Consider the following 18,210-nt stretch of genomic DNA (forward strand, 5'->3'; position numbering starts at 1 on the left):
ATTAACCAGCTGAATCCGAGGGGGGAAAATGCCAATAGCAATTATATCACCTTGAGGTTATTAAATGTCCCACTGATAAGGAACTAGGTGAGCTTGACCAGGTGATAAAGACCGCTGTGAGCAAATGATTGCGCGGTGAAGAATGGTTCTCTGTCCTGCTGGTTCTCCAGATAGCTTTTCTCCCAGAAATGACTGCATAAAAAGTTGCATTAAAAATGTGTGGCCACAGAAGACAAAATTAATATTTAGCCCCCCCCCAACATCCCGCCCCCACCAGCACGGCATCACGCCACCTCAAAAGCATCACACACCGTCTGCAAACGCCTGTTTTCTCTCCCTTTTTTAGGCTCTAAAATGATGCTAAGTTCCCCACTTTATCATCAACTGTCTCCTCCAAGTGCATTTCATCTATAAGAAATTCAGATGCTCGGGAAATTAAAATTTCAAAGATCTGCTGCAAAAAAAAATCAATGGGGCGAGATCAATGCTCATAGAAATTTCATGAACTTTGAACTGATCCGGGCATGATGATGAGCGGTGGCTGGAGTTTCAGGCGGCTGACGGCTCCGCGCGTGGATGAAAAGCGGCCGGGGCAGCAGAGAGGAGGGCTCCGTTTTAGATGGGTTTTTGCTTTCATATTTTGTCTGACAAAAAAATTAATTTTTTGTCTATTTCAGTAACAAGCAAAAATAGAAAAAAAAAATCTGCCTTCCCGATACGTGTAGCACCCCCACTCCTTAAGAGCACCTAATGCTTTGCACATTAACGCCGCCATGAAATGAAATCGGTTCCCTTTGCAGCCGATTGCAGGTGCAAATTAATATTGTAAAATGAAGATCAATACATGGACAGGGCCAAATCAATAGTGGCTAAATTATTGCTGCATTTTCCTCCTCATTCAAGATGAGTTGTGTTTTCCTCTCAAAGTCAATACTTTGCAGCTTTTCTCATTAATTTCTCAATAAATTTGGCAATGAATTTCAATCACAGAACTCGGCAGGGCGAGCCGGGCATTGTGGTGTGCACGGACAGCACAGAGGCCGTGTAGCCTCCACGTCACTCACCTGGGGCGCTGCCTGCAGGGGCCAGTCAGCCCCCCAGCTTGGCCCAGGGACAAACGGGGACTTAAGGTCACCTCCTCCTACGCCACCAGGCTAACCCTAGGTGTGCCCTCATAGATGTGACTTTGGCTTTTCTAGTGCCCTGGCTGCTCCCACCCATGGGGGCCCCGGCGCCAGCAGGGACGGCGCAGACCCACCCAGGGTCAGTCTGGGTCTCACACCAGCTACTCCAGAATCCCCTCCGACCTGCTAGCGGCAGGGTATTTTCTATCGACAAGTCTTCTAAGGACGCGAGAGCACTTGACTTCTAATGGGAGTCCAGAGCCGCCGCCTCCGAGTCGGGGCTGCTGCTCCGGCATTCACGCAGGCAGCCCAGCCGGGCCTCGTGCACAGGGACCAGCTTCCATTCACCACTGCCTGGCAGCCGACGGTGGCATTGTGATGTGACACCGAACGCAGAAAGGGGGACAGCTCATCTTCCTTGTTACCAAAATAATACCCTTGCTGACAACTGCTGGATTGCATTCAAACAATTCTGTTTACATACCTCAAAGAATACACTGGATTACAGCTTTTATAGTCGCGGCAAAACTACACCTACGAAGCCCAGCCCGGCAGCTAGGAAAACAAGGCACGCGGCGCACCTCTCCTCCCCAATTCTCGACGCCTTCCCGCCTCTGAGACAGCACTGGGCCCAGAGACGGGGCTCCCCAAGGCGGAGGCTCTGAGGTTGGGGCATGCCCCGGCCGTCCTGTGGCCCTCGCACACCCTACAAAGGCCATCCTAACACGTTAGCCGCTACCTCCAAGCACTGACGGGCCTGCAAACAAAAGGGAGAGAAACATCACCCGCAACACAGTCGAGAGATCACATGCTATCTAATGTTCTCCTTTTCCTTAAAAAAGAAAATTCAAGTGCGCCTGTGTTGTCGAGCCTCTCGGAGACTTTTTGGGGGGAGGAAGGTCTGAGAATCCGAGCGGGAAACGGAACGCCGTGTGGAGAACACCCAGGCAATGGATTTGCACACTTTAAACCAGCGGAAAATCTCCCCGCAGAGGTAAACTGAAAAATGAGCTCTGGAAGTTCAACCTCCTCCCAAGGCTGGAAGTGGCCCTCCTACGGCTGGGGACAAAAGGAAGGCCCTCTTCCTGTGCCTGGGGCTCGGCCACGCTCCTGCAGGTGCACGTCCCAGCCACTGATGCGCTGTTCCAGCATCCGCCCCTCTCCTGGAAGGTAGAAGGAAGGTCACCCACTGCCACATGCCTGCCCTGTTCAGGGCACGGCACACAGTAGGTGCTCAGAAGCGCTGAGTGATGCCTGCCGGTTTCCTGAAGATACCTGGCCAACCTGGAAGGTATCGCATTTTTTATTTTGAGAAGCCAAAGCGAATGGAACATTTCTCATGTTCCCACGCAAAAACACGTTCATGAATGTTCACAGCCGTGTTTTTCACAATATCCAAACACCCGCCCACGGATGAATGAATAGACAAAACGTGGCATATCCACGCGGGGAATATGGTTCAGCCGTACGAAGGACCGATGTTCCTTCGCACGCGGACGCGGGTGCACCACGAAAATGTCTCATGCGAACAGAAGGCGGCGGACACAGGACCGTGCACCGCGCGGGTCCACATGTACGAAACGCCCAGGACAGGCAAAACCAGGGTTGGGAAGTAGATCTGTGGCTGCCAGGGCCTGGGGGGAGGGGAGGGCAGTGGAGGTGACAGGTATTCTTTCTGTGTGATGAAAGTGTTCTTGAACTAGACTGACGGTTTCACAGCTTTGTGAATATGCTAAAAACCACTTAACTGTACACTTTGGGTGAATTTCGTATGTGGATTATATTGGAAAAAAGGAAATGTTTTTGCTATTTCTAATCTGAATCAGAATACGCTGCTGAGGGAAATACCTGTCAGGGCCTGCGTGTTGCTCAGCGATAACGGTGCTTCTGGCCGCGGGGGAAAGCGCGGAGCCCACGCCGGGTGGAGGCGGCGGAGCCCGGCGGCCGGGCTGGGCCGGGCCGGGGCGGGCAGGGACTCCCTCTCGGGTTTCCCAACACGACTACCCTTCACCCTCCATGGCGGCATCCTTAACTCCTGGTTTTTCAGGTTACGTAAGGAAGAAAAGGAATGTTCTACGGCAGAGCCCTGAAGACATCACCAAGACTAACGCAAATGCTGGAATCCCCGCGGCGCAGTCCCTGAACGCAGCACACTGAATGACGTCTCGTGGAAAACAGTTTCCACACAGGGGCCCCCAAACCACAGGTTGTGCCCTCAGCTGACCTCGCTGCATGGCAGCCATCCCACTGTCCAGCCCACTCCCTCTAACTGCCCAGCCTGCTCCCTCTAACTGCCCGGCCCACTGCCCAGCCCGCTCCCTCTAACTGCCCGGCCCGCTCCCTCTAACTGCCCGGCCCACTGCCTGGCCCACTCCCTCTAACTGCCCGGCCCACTGCCCAGCCCACTCCCTCTAACTGCCCAGCCCAGCCCGCTCTCGGCACCCCTGAACATGCAGGGTGCAGCCTGCACCCTCTCTAGGGATCCCCCTCCCGCGAAATCCCACATCACCTGAGCTGTTCCTCTTCTCCTAGGACTTAGCACCTTTTTCATTACGATTATTTTATTAACTTCTTTTCTAGATCTGCTTTCGTTCCCACAAGACTTGGAGTCAGCGGTACCGCAAATGTGGCTTCTGCATCAGACGTTCGCCAAGCGCTGCCCCGATGGAGACAGTTGCTTGCCTTGGCGAGGAACCCACTGCCGAGCGGGCGAGGGTCTGTCACCCACCCCTCACACCCCCGCCCTGAGCACCTGCAAGACCCTCTGCCTCTCTGAATCACCCATGGTGCCCAGCCGAGTACCTGCCCAGGTGGGCACGAGGCCTGGGCAGATTCCCAGCCAACGGACAGTAACCTTCAGTCCCACATCACACCCTTAAGGTGAGACGCTACTCTCATCTCAAAGATCATTCCAGTAAGTTGGTACTTTCCAAGCACACAGGAAAGGAGCAGCATAGATGGTTGTGGAATTTGGGGAGTAAGGACAAGAGGTGGCAACCCACTGGCGGGCGTGGGGCTCAGGACGCGGCAGGTGTCCACCAGCCCGTGCCACAGCGAAGACCACGCGGGCCCTGTCCCTGGGTTTGTAACTGCCGAACGTCCGTGCGTGAGCTTCCTGCAGGCCGGGAGCCTGCCAGGCTGCAGCCCTGATACCCCGTACGGCATCTGGCAGTGACACGTTGATCCCCTTTCAAGGTATTAAAACAAGGCTCACTTCTGAGATGATGGCCATTTTAACACATGGCACATGTGCAGTCTCCAGTTTGGGACACGCCCGGCCTGATGCCAAGTATGCTGTAGAGCGATCTCTGTGTCACCTCGTCACGAGGGAGCCACAGCCCTTGGCTTGGGTGACTGGAAGCTCAGTGCTGACGGACCTAAAGGTTACGGGGGATGTTTCTGTACTGGGAACGAGTCCGTGAGAAAAAATACCAAGTTGGTCTTCCAGACCAGGACCAGAGGTGACCGCTATTGCTCAAGCATCCGGCCGACCCCAGCCTGGGTGCACAGGTTCACGAGGGCAGCAAGGACGCGGGACCACAGACCACGGCCCCTACCGATCTCAGAGACAAGAAGGGCCGGAAGGGACAGTCCCCTCAAGGACCTTCTCCTCGGAAGACAAAAGGAGGTGACAAGATGGAGACGGAGTCTGGCAGAATCCCCCAAACCCAGCCCCCCGGGTTCTGACTTTCGGACTCCCCAGTGGCTGTTGGATGCCTGCAATGGCCCCACCTGAGGTGGCTCCAGGGCTCGCGTGTCAGGCCATGAGGTTCCCGTGTGGAAGACGTGAGGGGGTCGTCTCAGAAGGAGAGGGAGAGAGGAGAGTCTGGAGGGAGAAGACAGCCCACGCCACGCTGTACCTTGAAGAAACTGTCCCCAGAAGATTCACACCAGTGCTCACCAAGGTCTGCAGCAGACCACTGTCTCCACGGGAGCTTCCGTATTAAAAGTTTCACACGCTCTGCGCTGAGTCTTCTAGAGCACACGCCGCCTCCACGTGCACTCAAGTCCCTCACGAAGCCATTATTCCATTAAGAGCATCCAAAAACTTCTATTTTGTTTTTTAGTGTAGCAAACAGTCCACAACCCTGACTAATGGCTTCCCATTTTGTTGTGGTTGTTCTATTTAAAAACCATTCTAAGAGAAGCTAGATCTTACTCATTTTGCATTTTCTACAATAAATAAAAAAGGCCCAACTGATTCAAACGACAATTTTGCGGCAGCACTTCTTTCCAGGCCACGCGTCTGTGACCCGAGCCCCAGCCTGCACAGGTGTGAGCATGGAGGTCTCAAGACCTTCCAGAAACAACGGCCTCTCACGAAGCCACGCGCGGCCTCAGCTCCAGTGGCATCACCAACCCAGCCGGCGACGCACACGCGGGAGCGAAACGTGCTCTCCGCCGGTTCCCAACCGCGGGCCAGCAGTGTGGCCGGACGTCCACCAAATGGATCGGGTGGGAGGCGGGTGTAGCCAGTGACTCCTGAGTCAGCGGCGGCAGCAGCGTCTGGTTCCCATTCCTGTTCCTCTAGGACCACAGAGCATCTGCTCGTCCCCCTCTGGCGCCGAAAGAACCGCACGCTTCCGTTCAGGGTTCCCAACCAGGACGACAGCCCAACGCTTCCCACGGCCTCTGCAGTTGGCCGTGGGCGTTGCCGCCAGAGTGACGTGTGCGGTTGAAACGCCACACCTTGCCCACCCGGCTTTACCCTGCACTTCAGTCGGTCACCTGCCTTTTGCTATGTTTTGGGACGCTCTTTTGCTCACTTCCCCCACCCCCACCATCTCCCGGACCCTTCCAGGCCGTGTGCAGAAGTGCCTCCTTCCCAGCCAAAACCCAAAGATCCCAAGTGCGACCCTTTTCTACCTGCGACCATCCTCCCTGGGGCTCCCAAAGCGCCACCACGGGGTGGGTGAGGAAGCAGGACCAGCGCACCTGCCCGTGCCAGGCTCCGGGGGAAGCAGGCCGGGTCTGCCTCCGCCGCCCACATCCCCACAGTCACTAAGTGAAACCCGACGACCCTTTTGTCCTTTGGGGAAGATGAATGGCCGTCTCCTGTCTGCTACGTTTTGTCAGGTTTGGTGCTGAAGAGTCAATACCTTCACCTTGACATGGAAACTTTGTGATTTATCAGTTCCTTTCTCCTCCTGGGTGAGCGTGGCCCCGACAACTGCGGCCAATCGGGGTGCAGGGAGCAGACTTGGTCACAGCCACTTGGAAAGCAACCAAAGCCCCCTCTGATGACAGACAAATGTGTCTTGTTAGCAACAGCCCAAAAGCGCTTGACTTGTACTAATAACAAAAAGGCCATGCTGGTCACCGTGGGTCTAAAGACGGAGCACCCTGTCACCAGCCTGGTTGGGAAATTAGCAAATAATGTTCTTTTCCTTGATAAATGGGTGACAGCTCCCTCTCACCAATCATTTTTAACATTTTGATGCATGCCTACGATCCCACTGGAGGAGCAGAAAAGTTTACTAGCCCTCAATTTTCAGATGATGAATGGAACTCTCTAAATGTGCGATTCTGTATGAGGTATAGTTCATTTTAAGCAATTCTAGTAAATGGGTGTCACTGATTAGGACAAATAGTCTACTTGTGCAATAGCACAAACGGTGTGTCTCATTCTCCTGGCCTCCTCCGAGACAGGAAAGAGGGGACAGCAATGACCCTGGGAGCCCTCGCGGCCCCGCTCCTTAAAGGGACGCGTTATCGAATCTCACCGCAGCACCCACTTAGCATGCTGGCAGCTTAACTGATCGCTGTGGGTCTGATGCTGTGCCGAGACCGTGGGGAGGACACTGGGTGGCAACCCCTGCTCCTGGTCCTTTGCAGCTCTGCCTAAGGGGCCCTGGGGACCCCTGAAACTGACCCCAGCGATGGCAGCGGGTGCCCACTCCTAGGTGAAGGGGGCTGAGGCAGGGATACACAGCACTTCAGCCAATGCAAAAAACCCACCCTTTGCCGTCCACATCAGACAATGACTAAAGCAAAGGTGGCGTCAGGCTGGGAGAAGTGTGTTGTCAGAGTCGCGCACCACCTGGGAATTACCCCCGTTCTGGGCAGGTCTAGAGCCAGCCTGAGCCGAAAATGCAGACTGAGCTATTGTCCCATGTAATCAACTTGAATAGAAGCAAAGGTGTCTAAAGGTGTCTACTCTCCGGGGGCTCCCTGGGAGCGATGGTGGGACACAGACTTCCTCCGACACCGTGGACAAACTCAGCTGTCAAGTTTGAACCGGTGGAGCCAGGGTGGCACAGCAGTGCCTGCCAAAGACAGCAACGGACAGGCAGCAGCCACGAGCCGCTGGGCCTCGCCGGCCGGGCCAGGAGATAGTCACCTAGTGAACTGGGCTGAAGTTTCCCCAAACTCTAGGACCCATGACGAAAGCATGTGTTTCTCACCATGTCCATGTCTGTGGGTAAAATTTTATAACTGAAATAATTGGGTGGTTTACACTTAAGGAAGGCATTAGTGTTTAGCATAGTAAAAACAGTATGATTTGTGGGTGGCAATTAGGAGTCATTTGCTCTGTGAACACGAGTCATTTGTGTGAGAAGCACCGGCCCGGGAGACAGGTGGCTGGCGCTGGCTGGGCTCACAGGGCAGTACCGACCCCAGTGTCAACAGAACCGCGTCTGAATGCACATACAGGGCTTCAGGACACTTCAGAAACGTGTGCTTTCACTGGGTGAAGTGAAGTGGGGTTCAGTGGTGGGAAAACCATCACCCCGCGGAGCCAGGACAGCCCTCGGACAGCAGCACGGCACCCCCTTGACACGTCACCAGTTTCAGGCACCATCTGACTTTTTTACGAAAGAAAAACACAAATGCTATATCAGAAAGAACACAAACTGTTAGCAATTACTGGTTGAGTGATGATTTCACAAGGCTGAAATTGAATGCACGTCTCTGTGCAGAAAATCATCATTTTTATGTTCCCGGTTAGTGAATGAGTCACAGATCTGGGAGCTGCCCAGGCACTGGGCTGCAAGAGCGCCGGAGCCCACTCTGGATGCCTTTGCTACCAACTGCCAGTCTCTGGTTCAGTAAGTGGGTTCGGTCTGTCGCAGACGACATGTTGACTCCCAGTAATTTATAATAATTTCACTAATGGAGCAAAAGAAATCTCTAAAACTCAGTGGGTCTGTCAAACACCGGGTGCACGAGGTCAACAGCCAGGGCCCCCAGCCGCGTCCCTGGTGCCCGTGAACTCTGCTGCAAGTCAAGCCACCTCCAGCTCCTCAGTTCTTCTGCTTAGTAGGAAATCATCCCGCCAAACGGACACCGTAAGGCAACAGTGACACACACGCTGGTGCCATAATGTTCACACCTGCAAACGCATCCGTAAAAGTTTTCGCGATAACATAATTTCAATTAGAAGCATACAAATTCCAATCTGTCTTAATCAAATAACACTGTAATGCTTATATTCTAATTAAAAAATAATTTCTTTTATTACTCTTAACAATTTGATGTGTTTCCACTGGTGGAATTACGAACGCGAAACTTCGTGATTTGCCAACGCTGTTTCTCAGGTAGGATAATTCTGGACTATTTTAATTATTATTAAACAAGCAAATGGTACACTATTAGACAAATATTAAAACAAGCATTGTACTCAGTTATTAATTTGCACTATTCACTTTTAAATGCAGCAAATATCTCATTAATTTAATTTTAGGTGCCCACCAGTTTATATTGCATTTTACAGTCTAGAAGGCAATTTACTATTAACTGGCAATTACATACAGAGTGATTGTTAATTCTGCTCCTAAGTGCTAGCCGCTTGAAAATTGTTCTCTCTCTCTAATTTTTGACCTTCTTACAACAGGGGTGAGGCACTTGGGGAATACAAAGAACCAGTATGGAAGCGCTGGACATGTCATTTGTGACTCATTCTTTTAATTCACCGTGCTAATCAACTGAACTGCCACAGCCTCCCAAGGTAATTGTGTCTTTATAGGAGCGGAGAGCAGCAGGCACGGCCTGGATGGATGGGGCCCGCCTGCGGCCCCTCCCGCGCGGGGCAAGGCGAGGGCCACTCTGGGTTGACTAATAGGGTCTGGCTCTGGACAATCTGGTGTTTCTCAGATCACTGTAAACAGACCATTTAGGCCTTTCGCAGAGTCCCTCCCAGCCCCCGGAGGGTGGCAGGCGGCCCCCTCCTCTGAGCACAGGTTCATTATCCCGCAGCCTGGCGGCCCCAAGCCGGCCTCACGCAGGGAAGGTTAAATGTGAGGGTGTCCCACAGCCCCCAGGGCGGGGGACGCTGATGGGAACCAGACGCCCCAGGGACGGTGCCCACCTCCCAACATCTAGCGGGGCTGGCTCAGCTTTCAGCAGGGAGCGCGGTTCCCGGTGATTACCTCATTGTCCCCATCAATTTCGGGGCAATGCAAATCAGACAGAAGCTTCCAGGTCAGACAGGTTATGACCCCACCTTTCCTCCGCTCCCCTTACATCACCTTTGAAATGTATATTCCCCACGATGGCGGGTGTGGGGCAGGCAATAAATTAGCCACCAGCTCAGAAAGCTGAGCTCCCTGAAGAGCTCCCCTGCAAACCCACTCGGGGGGACATCTGGGCAGAAGAAACCCCACAGCCCTGGGGGCCAGGGCCTGCACTTGTGCCTGCGAAGCCCAGGCTGCCTTAGCGAGGACACCATGTCCACTGCAGAAGGGAGAGGTGGGTGTCGGGGCAGGCTGGGTGGTAGGTGGAACTAACTCAGGGGGACGCTGCTTCCTGCGGGGAAGGAGAGGGGACACCCAGACATCTGGAGAGGACACCTCTGGCCAAGGAAGTCATCCTACCTGAGCAGAGGGCCAGGGGCCGCAGAGAGAGCCGACCCTCACCCCACTGGCCCCAGGGCAGTGAAGGCAAGGCCTGGGAGAGCTGGGCACTGGGGGACGCTGCCACTGCAGGCCTCTGCCACGTGACACCTGCCAGCCAGTGGCAGGCAGCCCCTCCCACCCTCCACACCAGGCTGTCTACACACGCTCCACCCAGGGCCTGTCTCTGCGGCACTGGGCACGGCATCCTCGGCAGACAGCAGGCACGGTAGGGAAGGAAGCTGCCATGTTTCTTCTAAAAAAAAAAAAAAAAAAAGTCTCACGCTAACAGCAACCATGCAGACTTCCCCACCGAAAAGCCTGTGTGCGTAAAGATCTGAACTCGCGCAAGGATCCACTGAGAGCATTTGCCAGAGTCCGGCCAGGATGGTCCAACATGAGAACAAGTGACTATTCACCCACTGCCATGCAGAGGCAGTCGGTCTTGTCACACGCAGACACCTGCTCACTTTGGTGCCACAAACCGGGACCACATGGCAGACGTGGGAGCCCATGCGGGAGCCCATCCCTGACACGTGCCCACTGCAGCACAGGTGCCAGCGCGCAGCTCGTGAGCAGATGACAAACGTCCCCACCGCCAAGGAGCTCAGGACTCTCCCAGCATTCCTGTGGACCCCGACGGAAGCTTGACTTGACCGACTTCCTACAGGAAGTGCCACTTACTGAGTGCCCGCCACAGTTCAGACACCGCACGCTGATCCTCACCAACACCCTATGGGGGGCGCCGAGGGGAAGCGGGACTCAGAGGAGTGAGAAGCACGTGCCCAGGTCTCACAGCCAACACCCGGCGGAGCAGAGTGGGGTCTGTCTGCAAACCCCGGGTCTTTGCGCAGGGCCCGCTGCCCCTACAGCCGGAGGTTTACGGGCCAGAGACTCAGGGACGTGCAAGTCCCACGGTTAACAGGAGTGGCGTGTTGAAACGTGCACAGGCATGGCTGCAGCTCACACACGAACACGGCCCATAGCAAGGGCCCCAGAGAGGCCCCCGGGCCCACGGCGGGATTCCTACTTCTCGTCTCTCCCAGGGGCCTGGCACCCACGGTGGCTGGACTTTCGCTGCACGGCGAAAGCACTTACTTGCTGAAGTAGGTAAGTGTTTAAAAAACACCCCAATTGTTATGACGCTTTGTGACTCGTCGTTATCTTTTAATACACTGGGAGCCGCCCTCCCTTGATCTCTGATCTTACAAGGGAACCAAGAAATCCAGGCCCCAGAAGTGGCCGTGAAGCCCCAGCAGCTTTTTCTACGCCCCCTTCCCTGCAGTCTTTTGGCACTTCTGGGCCCCTGGTTCTTTGTGTGCTGGTGCCATGGGTTTGAAAGCAGCCCCTGGCGGCGGGCAGGTACCATCCTCCCACCATGGCTGTGTGGAGGGACAGCAGCCAGGCCCTGAGGACCCAGCCAGGCGCACACCTAAGGTGACACCAGGCCTGCTGGTCAGCGGGCCGCGGGAGGACTGACATTGTGCCTTTCCTACTCATGCAGTCCTTCCTAAAAGAGAAGAGGTTGAATGACTCCCGATACCTCTTTGAACCTCGAAGCAGAAGAGACCCCAACATCCTCCATGTCACCCACTTGCCAGATGGAGGAGAGGACCGCATCACAACGATCACCCTTCAGGAGGTGACAGAGCACGCTCCCAGTCCTGACTTCCACTGTGGACCCTGGGCCACCCAGGACCCCACGATTCGGCCACCCACTCACTCGCACACAGGTTGAGGCCACAAATATTTAACAAGTACCCGTCCCTTCACCTTCACTGGGTGCCAGCAGGTGCTGTCCATCCTTAAAAACACTTCTCAATGATCCTAGCACCCTGGGAGGCTGAGGAGGGAGGATCGCTTGGTCAGGAGTTGGAAAGCAGCCTGAGCAACAGTGAGACCCCTGTCTCTACCAAAAACAGAAAAAAATTAGCCAGACGTGGTGGCGCCTGTGGTCCCAGCTACTCGGGAGGCTGAGGCAGGAGGATCGCTTGAGTCCAGGAGTTGGAGGTTACCGTGAGCTACAACGACACCACTGCATTCTAGCCAGGGAAATGAAGCAAGACTGTCTCAAAAACAAAACAAAAAAACTTCTCTAATATCACAGCTTTTGGAGTTGGCTAAGATTAGAAATCAAAATGCAGACATGCCTTGAGCTGAAGTTTATCTGTGGTGCTTCTCGAGAGCAATCTCAAAGGAGCCATGCTAACAAAGCACTCGTGTGGACAGAGCATCTCACAGGACACCTTCAAGACACCAAGCACGGCCCCTGAACAGGTCAGCCTTCCTGCTGGCAGGAGTGTGCCCTGCACCCACGACGAACACAGATCTTTAAGAAGACGTGTCAGGTAGGGTGTAAGACCCCAGGTTGGAGCAAGGCAGAGCGGGCTTACATCAAGTTTACTGGCTGCGTGGCCTGGGCTGGTGGCTTCATCACCTCGCTGAGCCTCTGCCTGTGTGACTGAGCAGTAGTAGTGTCACAGGGCAGAGGCACGGGGCCAGGCACACCAGCAACTGTGCCAATGGACGCTGGGGTTACCGTGGTTACTGACAACCCCCCACCCACTGTTACAGGTGAGAAGGCTCAGGCCCACAGCCGGGGGTGGGGGATGCCCAGGGCCACCCGGCCGTGGGGGCTCCACCCGTGCATGGCATCATGCGCCATCTCAGACGAAGATGTGGAAACCATGCATCTGACTGATCTCAGCCTGTGGGCCGAGCATCCTTGCCCATCCTCCCCACAGAACCCCGCACCTGTCCCCACGGTCGTAAGGTGCCCTCACAAGCGTCTCCCATGGGACGAGGCATCCCCGCTTTCCCGTGGAAGTTGGAAACGTGAACTCACCGGTGTAGACAAAGCGGCCAGGAGCACCTTTGCAGAACTGCTTGGATTTGTAGGAGAGGGTGACTTCGACGACTCCAGGAATGTGCCTCGGCGGGGTCTGCACTCGGATGGCGTGGGGCGTTATCAGCTACAAAAGCCACACAGTGAACAGGCGCTCAGCCACGCTGGCCGTGAGAGGCGGACACTTGCCAGTTGGATATAATTACCAAAATGAGCGCAAATTGGACCATCGTCTCGGAATGCTCCCTCCTAGCTGTCACCCAGAGACTCGGGACCTACAGTGCTCCTTAAGACAAACGTCTGCAAATGATCCTGGGTTTGAGTTTGCAGGAAAGGCCACAGGGCATCATTCATATGAAAATTGCCACCACATGTTTCCCCAAACCCGCTTCTAGTGATTCTGGCACTAATTGTTCCAGGGGACTGGGTGGGGGCCTCCAACCGCAGGTTTTGAACCCAAGGGTCGTGGGGCGGGGGCATCCTACACCCACCACGGGAGACGCAGGCCAACTGCCCGTTAAAGGGGACCTGCCACAGGGTGCCCCGTGTCGATACACTATTGACAGCTCGTCCGAACCCCTTGCGCCAACGGCCGCTGTGCCCGGCGGGCCGGCGTCGGAGGCTTACCTCGCTCCACACCAACATGGTGCCGAACACAACCTGGAGGCCGTCAAAGAAGTTGTCTCCGATTATGATCACGGTGGCGCCCCCCGTGGTCCAGCCTTCACTGGGACTGATGGCCTTGATGCAGGGAGTGGCTGCTCACACAAGACAGAGAACACGACTTAGAGCCCGTCCCGCCGACTTAGAGCCCGTCCCGCCGCCATGCCGGGCCACCGGCCGCAGCGGGAAGAGAGGCATGCGGCCGCTCCTCCAGGCGGCGCACAAAGGGCAATCGTAGATCAGCATGTTGATGTGTTTAAAGCAAACTATTAAATGTTTTATAAAGCAAAGGCCGAGCTGCGGAATACTAGTGAGCAAGAAAAAAATGGCTTGAAATAGCAAATTATGTGTCAGGGCAAATATGACTATTACAAATGATTAAGCATCACACGCATGTGGCGTGTCGATTTATCTGCCTTGCCGTGCAGATCTAAGCAGAGTCAATCAAAAGGTTGTTGAAGGAGATGGAAGAGCAAACGCCCTGCATTTCGATTCCTCATAAGCAGCTAATTGGGTTGGGTTTTTTCATCCGCGAACTTTGCCTTTTGGTTCAAAACTTCATTTTCCTCTGTCACTCCACAATTACTACTTTTCACTTTTCATCAGGAAAAAAAAAATCAAAAGCACTATATTAATACTTTTGTCAAAGGTACACATTTTACATCTAACATTGTTTGTCGACAGGAATCCCCAGCCACTGGCCTGACCTCCCTTTGTCTCGGGAGCCCGCACATTTGCATGAGTTATTACGATGGCGCTGCACCCGCCAGGCGGCCCTGCTGGGGGCACGCAGACGGCAGAAGGACGGTGGGGGAGGGGCCCAGAGGCCACAGCCTGGGGAGCAGGGCAGGCGGGAGGCCCAGCAGGGCTCTCAGCAGCCCTGGGCAGGGAGGCCAGGCTGGGGCTGGAGGCTGCAGGCCTCGCGGAGGCCGGCTTTGTTCTGGGCTTTGATCAGCTCTTCCTTTACATGGTGCTGGCGGACCTTTGTAACTGCCTTTGATGGCCTCTTGGGCACAGCTCCCCTGCAAAGGAGGTGCCCCTGCGACGCCCGCTTGCCCACCACAGTGAAAGGCTCTGGCCTCTCTCACCTGCAGGGCGCCTGCCCGGGCGAGGCACTGTCCCCGGGACCCGCAGGCCTGCTCTACCTTTTGGGTGAACTACAAAGAACAGGCTGTGCGGGCCCATGGGATGGATGACCGTGCCCCAGGACGCGCCAGGTCCCCCTGCTCATGTCTGGGCACAGTCACACCCGGGGCCTCAGTCCTCCGAGAGAGCAGGGACCCCCACGTCCAGCCCTGGGACCCCGGGGTGCCAGCCCTCCTTCCTCCTGGCTTCGCTGGGGTGGGGGCGGGTTGTGAAGGTAAGCCGCACTCGAGGAACCTGACCCCGGGCCCCAGGGGCACCCTCGACAGTTTGGTGCTCTTCCATCGCTCACGACAACCTTAGGGGATATTTGTCCAAAAAAGTAGTCACTAAGCTTGATAAACAAGAAGTGGCTTAACCACGCCACCCCAGCTCCTGGCTCCGCACCCGCACGGCTCTGAGCGGCAGACAGGAGCCCTCCAAAGGACATCTCGGGGCCTTATTAGGTTGTTCATCTTATTTGAGCCCCCGCATAGCTCGGCTTCAGATAAATCATCTTTTTAGACTCTGGGTCAGAGCTGGTCGCACGTCTTCATAAGCGGGAGTTTTCCGGAAGCCTGCGTGCCACGGTTTCCCTGACGGGTCAGAGGCAGCACTTTGCAGACTCTGTCTAGTTAATCACCATTAGCTATTGTTGTTTAGCACACCGCCGACATGCCACCTTCCTTTGTTTGCTTTAATGTTGGACTAGCGGGGGTTATATTTGCTCATTCCACGCGCATCTCCCTCCGCAGCAGAGGCACAAAGCACACACTGGGAACCTGCCCTTAACTAGCGCTGTTGACTTCATGCTAATAAGTTCATACAAATTTTCATTTCTGAGGCTTCCGAATGACATTTGCTTTTCTTAATTGCATGGAGAGCATTTGAAAAGGATCAGCTCTCTAAAGACTGACAAGTCTCCTCCGAGGGGGTGACCTTCATCAGCACAGCCAATTATGGCAAATAATTCACAAAAAAAAAAAAAAATTACAGTAAACAAATTTACTTTGGAGGTGAGAAAAGAAAAAAAGAATCCAGGATCTCCTGCGTGCACGAGAGATTGCTATCTGGCAGCTGTGGCCCAGTGGAAAGCCACATCACCTCGGAATGTGCGGTGCTGCTCGGCGGAAAGAAAGCCGGGCCTGCCTCGGCCTCCTCGCGGCCGATAGCCATCTTCCTTCTGCCCGCATTTGCATGCATTTCAATGCACATATAGAGAGGGAACATGTGTTCAGTGGGAACCATAGCAAAATGAATTACACAGACAGCGTTCGAGATCTAATGATATACGGTGCACAATACACTCAAGCAGATGACAGGGGCTGGCCCGGCAGCTGAAGATGGCAGAAGAGGAACAGAAACACGGTGGGGTGACAGAGCCCCCCATCTCTTTCCCCGGCCAGGCCCCACTGTGGGGAGCACCCCGGAAGACGGATCCTGGTCTGCGAGCTCTTAGCGTGGCCCAGGGCCACCAGGGTCCAGGAGGAGGAGGCATGGTGTCTCCCCTGCGGATGTGACATGCACCAGCATGACCTGCTTTTAACTCTGAGGATCCTCTCAGCCTACTCAGGAGAAGAGGTGCCCGCTAAGGACACCCTCTGTGCCACCGATGACACTGCCAGCTTTCCCCTCCGGCCCATGCAGACGGGCTCGTCTTGGGGCCGGGGAGCCCAGTGGCTGGGGGTGACTCCTCTTAGAAACCAGTGCTATTGACCAAAATATTTGGTTTTTCCTTTCTTTCTTTGGGGGGTCTCTCCACCATACCCAGTATCCTATCAGTAAACAGCCTCCCAGTCCTGGCTCCCGTTAATCAGCGAGCTCTCTTGAGTAATATCACAGCATTGTCACCTTCCTCTGCATCCACAATACTGAGGCACTCAAACAGGCCTAATCTTGCCTCATGAAGACTTCTTTGTTCTGCCTGCTAAAATGTCTTGTAATTGTGCTTGGGATGTCCAGATGGCTGGCTGATACTCCAGCTGATAGGATTATACCTTTACCTCTCCTAGGGCCATCTGTTCGCTTTAACTCGCTAAAGCCCCGCAGCCTGGATTCGGTTGTCCTTATTGCATAAACCTAACCGCATTACGGCACTTGGCATGCAAATCGCCTCTGTGCTGCAGGCCGGGTGCTGGGCAGGGCTCGAGTGAGGTTTAAACAGGGCTGGAGTCGTTTATGAGGGGACAAGTGACAAGGAAAAAAAATTAAAGCCTGAGTTCTACTGTGCTGTGCTGGAAGGCAGAATGGTTGTTTTCCCTCACTCGTGTTCAATACTGTAAATAATCTGCCTTGCTTTTTGTGAGCTCAAAGGACGCCGTGGCAGACATCCACAGCAGCAGCAGGGAGAATTCGTTTACTTGGAAACCATCAGCGAGTGTGTACACACTGCTGGTGAATATTAGATGATTGGATAATGAGGTGTTAGCTAGTCGAGGCTGCACGGAAGCGCGGGTCTGTGGTTTTGGGGGCACTTTCTCCTGAAAGAAGGTGGGGCCAACTCCAGGCCAGCCTCCCGCCCCTGTGGTGTGCGCTGACCTCACCCGGCGGAAGGAGGCGAGTGGGCCCCGGGAACGACACCGCCAGACCCAAACAGAACTTCCTAGGGTCCCCTCTCCCAGGAAGTGACAGAGGCATGGCCCAGAGCTCTGTTGTTCTTTTTCTAGGGCACTTGGTAACTGGGCATTAATTACAGAAAAACAACATAGCCCTGCTCTTTACGACAAGTGCCTTTTGCTCGGGAGCCTGTTCGTGCTGGTCCTCGGAGGCCCCTACTTGCATTTTAAAATGAGTAGTCCCTTTCTAGGGTGGGACAAGGTATTTCCATCTCTTGCAAGAAAGCGACTGGTTTAAATGTTGATAAACTACTGAGAAACAAACACAAAAAAAATCCTGAGCGAGACAGCTTCTGCAAATAGCTTTGGATTAGTTAGTTGGGTTTTATCTCCAAGGTACCCACTAGTGGCCTTTATTTTTCTAAATGCTACATTTTCTGCTTACAGTCAAATGCTTTTCCATGCTACTTACAAAAATAAATACTTGTACTTTGCTCAGATCATAATAGCTCATTAGAAGAGGCTGATTTTGGACCCAGACTACAACCTAACACCAGAGGGCTGAGGAGGCCTCCTTGAACCTATCGCATTGCACGCTCGCTCTCTGGGGACGCGGGGAACTGAGGGCCGGGGATTCAACCTTCTTAATTGTGAACCTCATTAGTGATGGTTGCTAAGCAAAACACACACCTACCTTCAGCGCAGAGGAAGGAGATAAACAATACGTCACAGACTCTAATGACTCTGGTGCTCAGGGCGACCTTTAATTATTATATTTTTGTTCTCTTATACCTTAGTCATTAATGTAGAAAAACAAATTAGTTTATTTTTGTGGACCACAGCAGATTCATAAATTGTCTTCCCGTTTTTATATCTGAATCATATTTCATTCTGAAAACCTGCACGCGCTTCATTCACTTCCCTGCCTGTGTCCGTCTGCCTCGTGTGCGACTCTTGGATGTGGGGCCCCAGGATAGAAGATTTGCCTTCAAACCACATAGTTTTATGGGCTCTTTGCTCTAAAGGATTTAATCGTGCTGTTTTGTTCACACTTCACTTTTTAAAAAAGT

The 18,210-nt window shown here is 54.0% G+C and overlaps 1 protein-coding gene across 12 annotated transcripts in view; it reads right to left on the bottom strand.

Annotated features, from left to right (window-relative positions):
- Window positions 1–18,210, bottom strand: part of EBF3 (EBF transcription factor 3) — a 120,912-nt gene that overhangs the window by 18,106 nt on the left and 84,596 nt on the right. For 10 of the 12 annotated variants that reach the window (XM_069461188.1, XM_069461186.1, XM_069461182.1 and 7 more), the window contains 2 exons: window positions 13,428–13,558; window positions 12,801–12,927 (listed from right to left, as the gene is read on the bottom strand). In XM_069461188.1, coding sequence (XP_069317289.1) covers window positions 12,801–12,927; window positions 13,428–13,558 — 258 coding nt within the window. Of the gene's footprint in view, window positions 1–12,800; window positions 12,928–13,427; window positions 13,562–18,210 lie in introns of all 12 variants that reach the window. The other 2 variants (XM_069461183.1, XM_069461180.1) reach the window with 1 other exon arrangement.

The sequence above is a fragment of the Eulemur rufifrons genome, chromosome 28 (assembly GCF_041146395.1).
Source record: "Eulemur rufifrons isolate Redbay chromosome 28, OSU_ERuf_1, whole genome shotgun sequence".
NCBI lineage: Eukaryota > Metazoa > Chordata > Mammalia > Primates > Lemuridae > Eulemur > Eulemur rufifrons.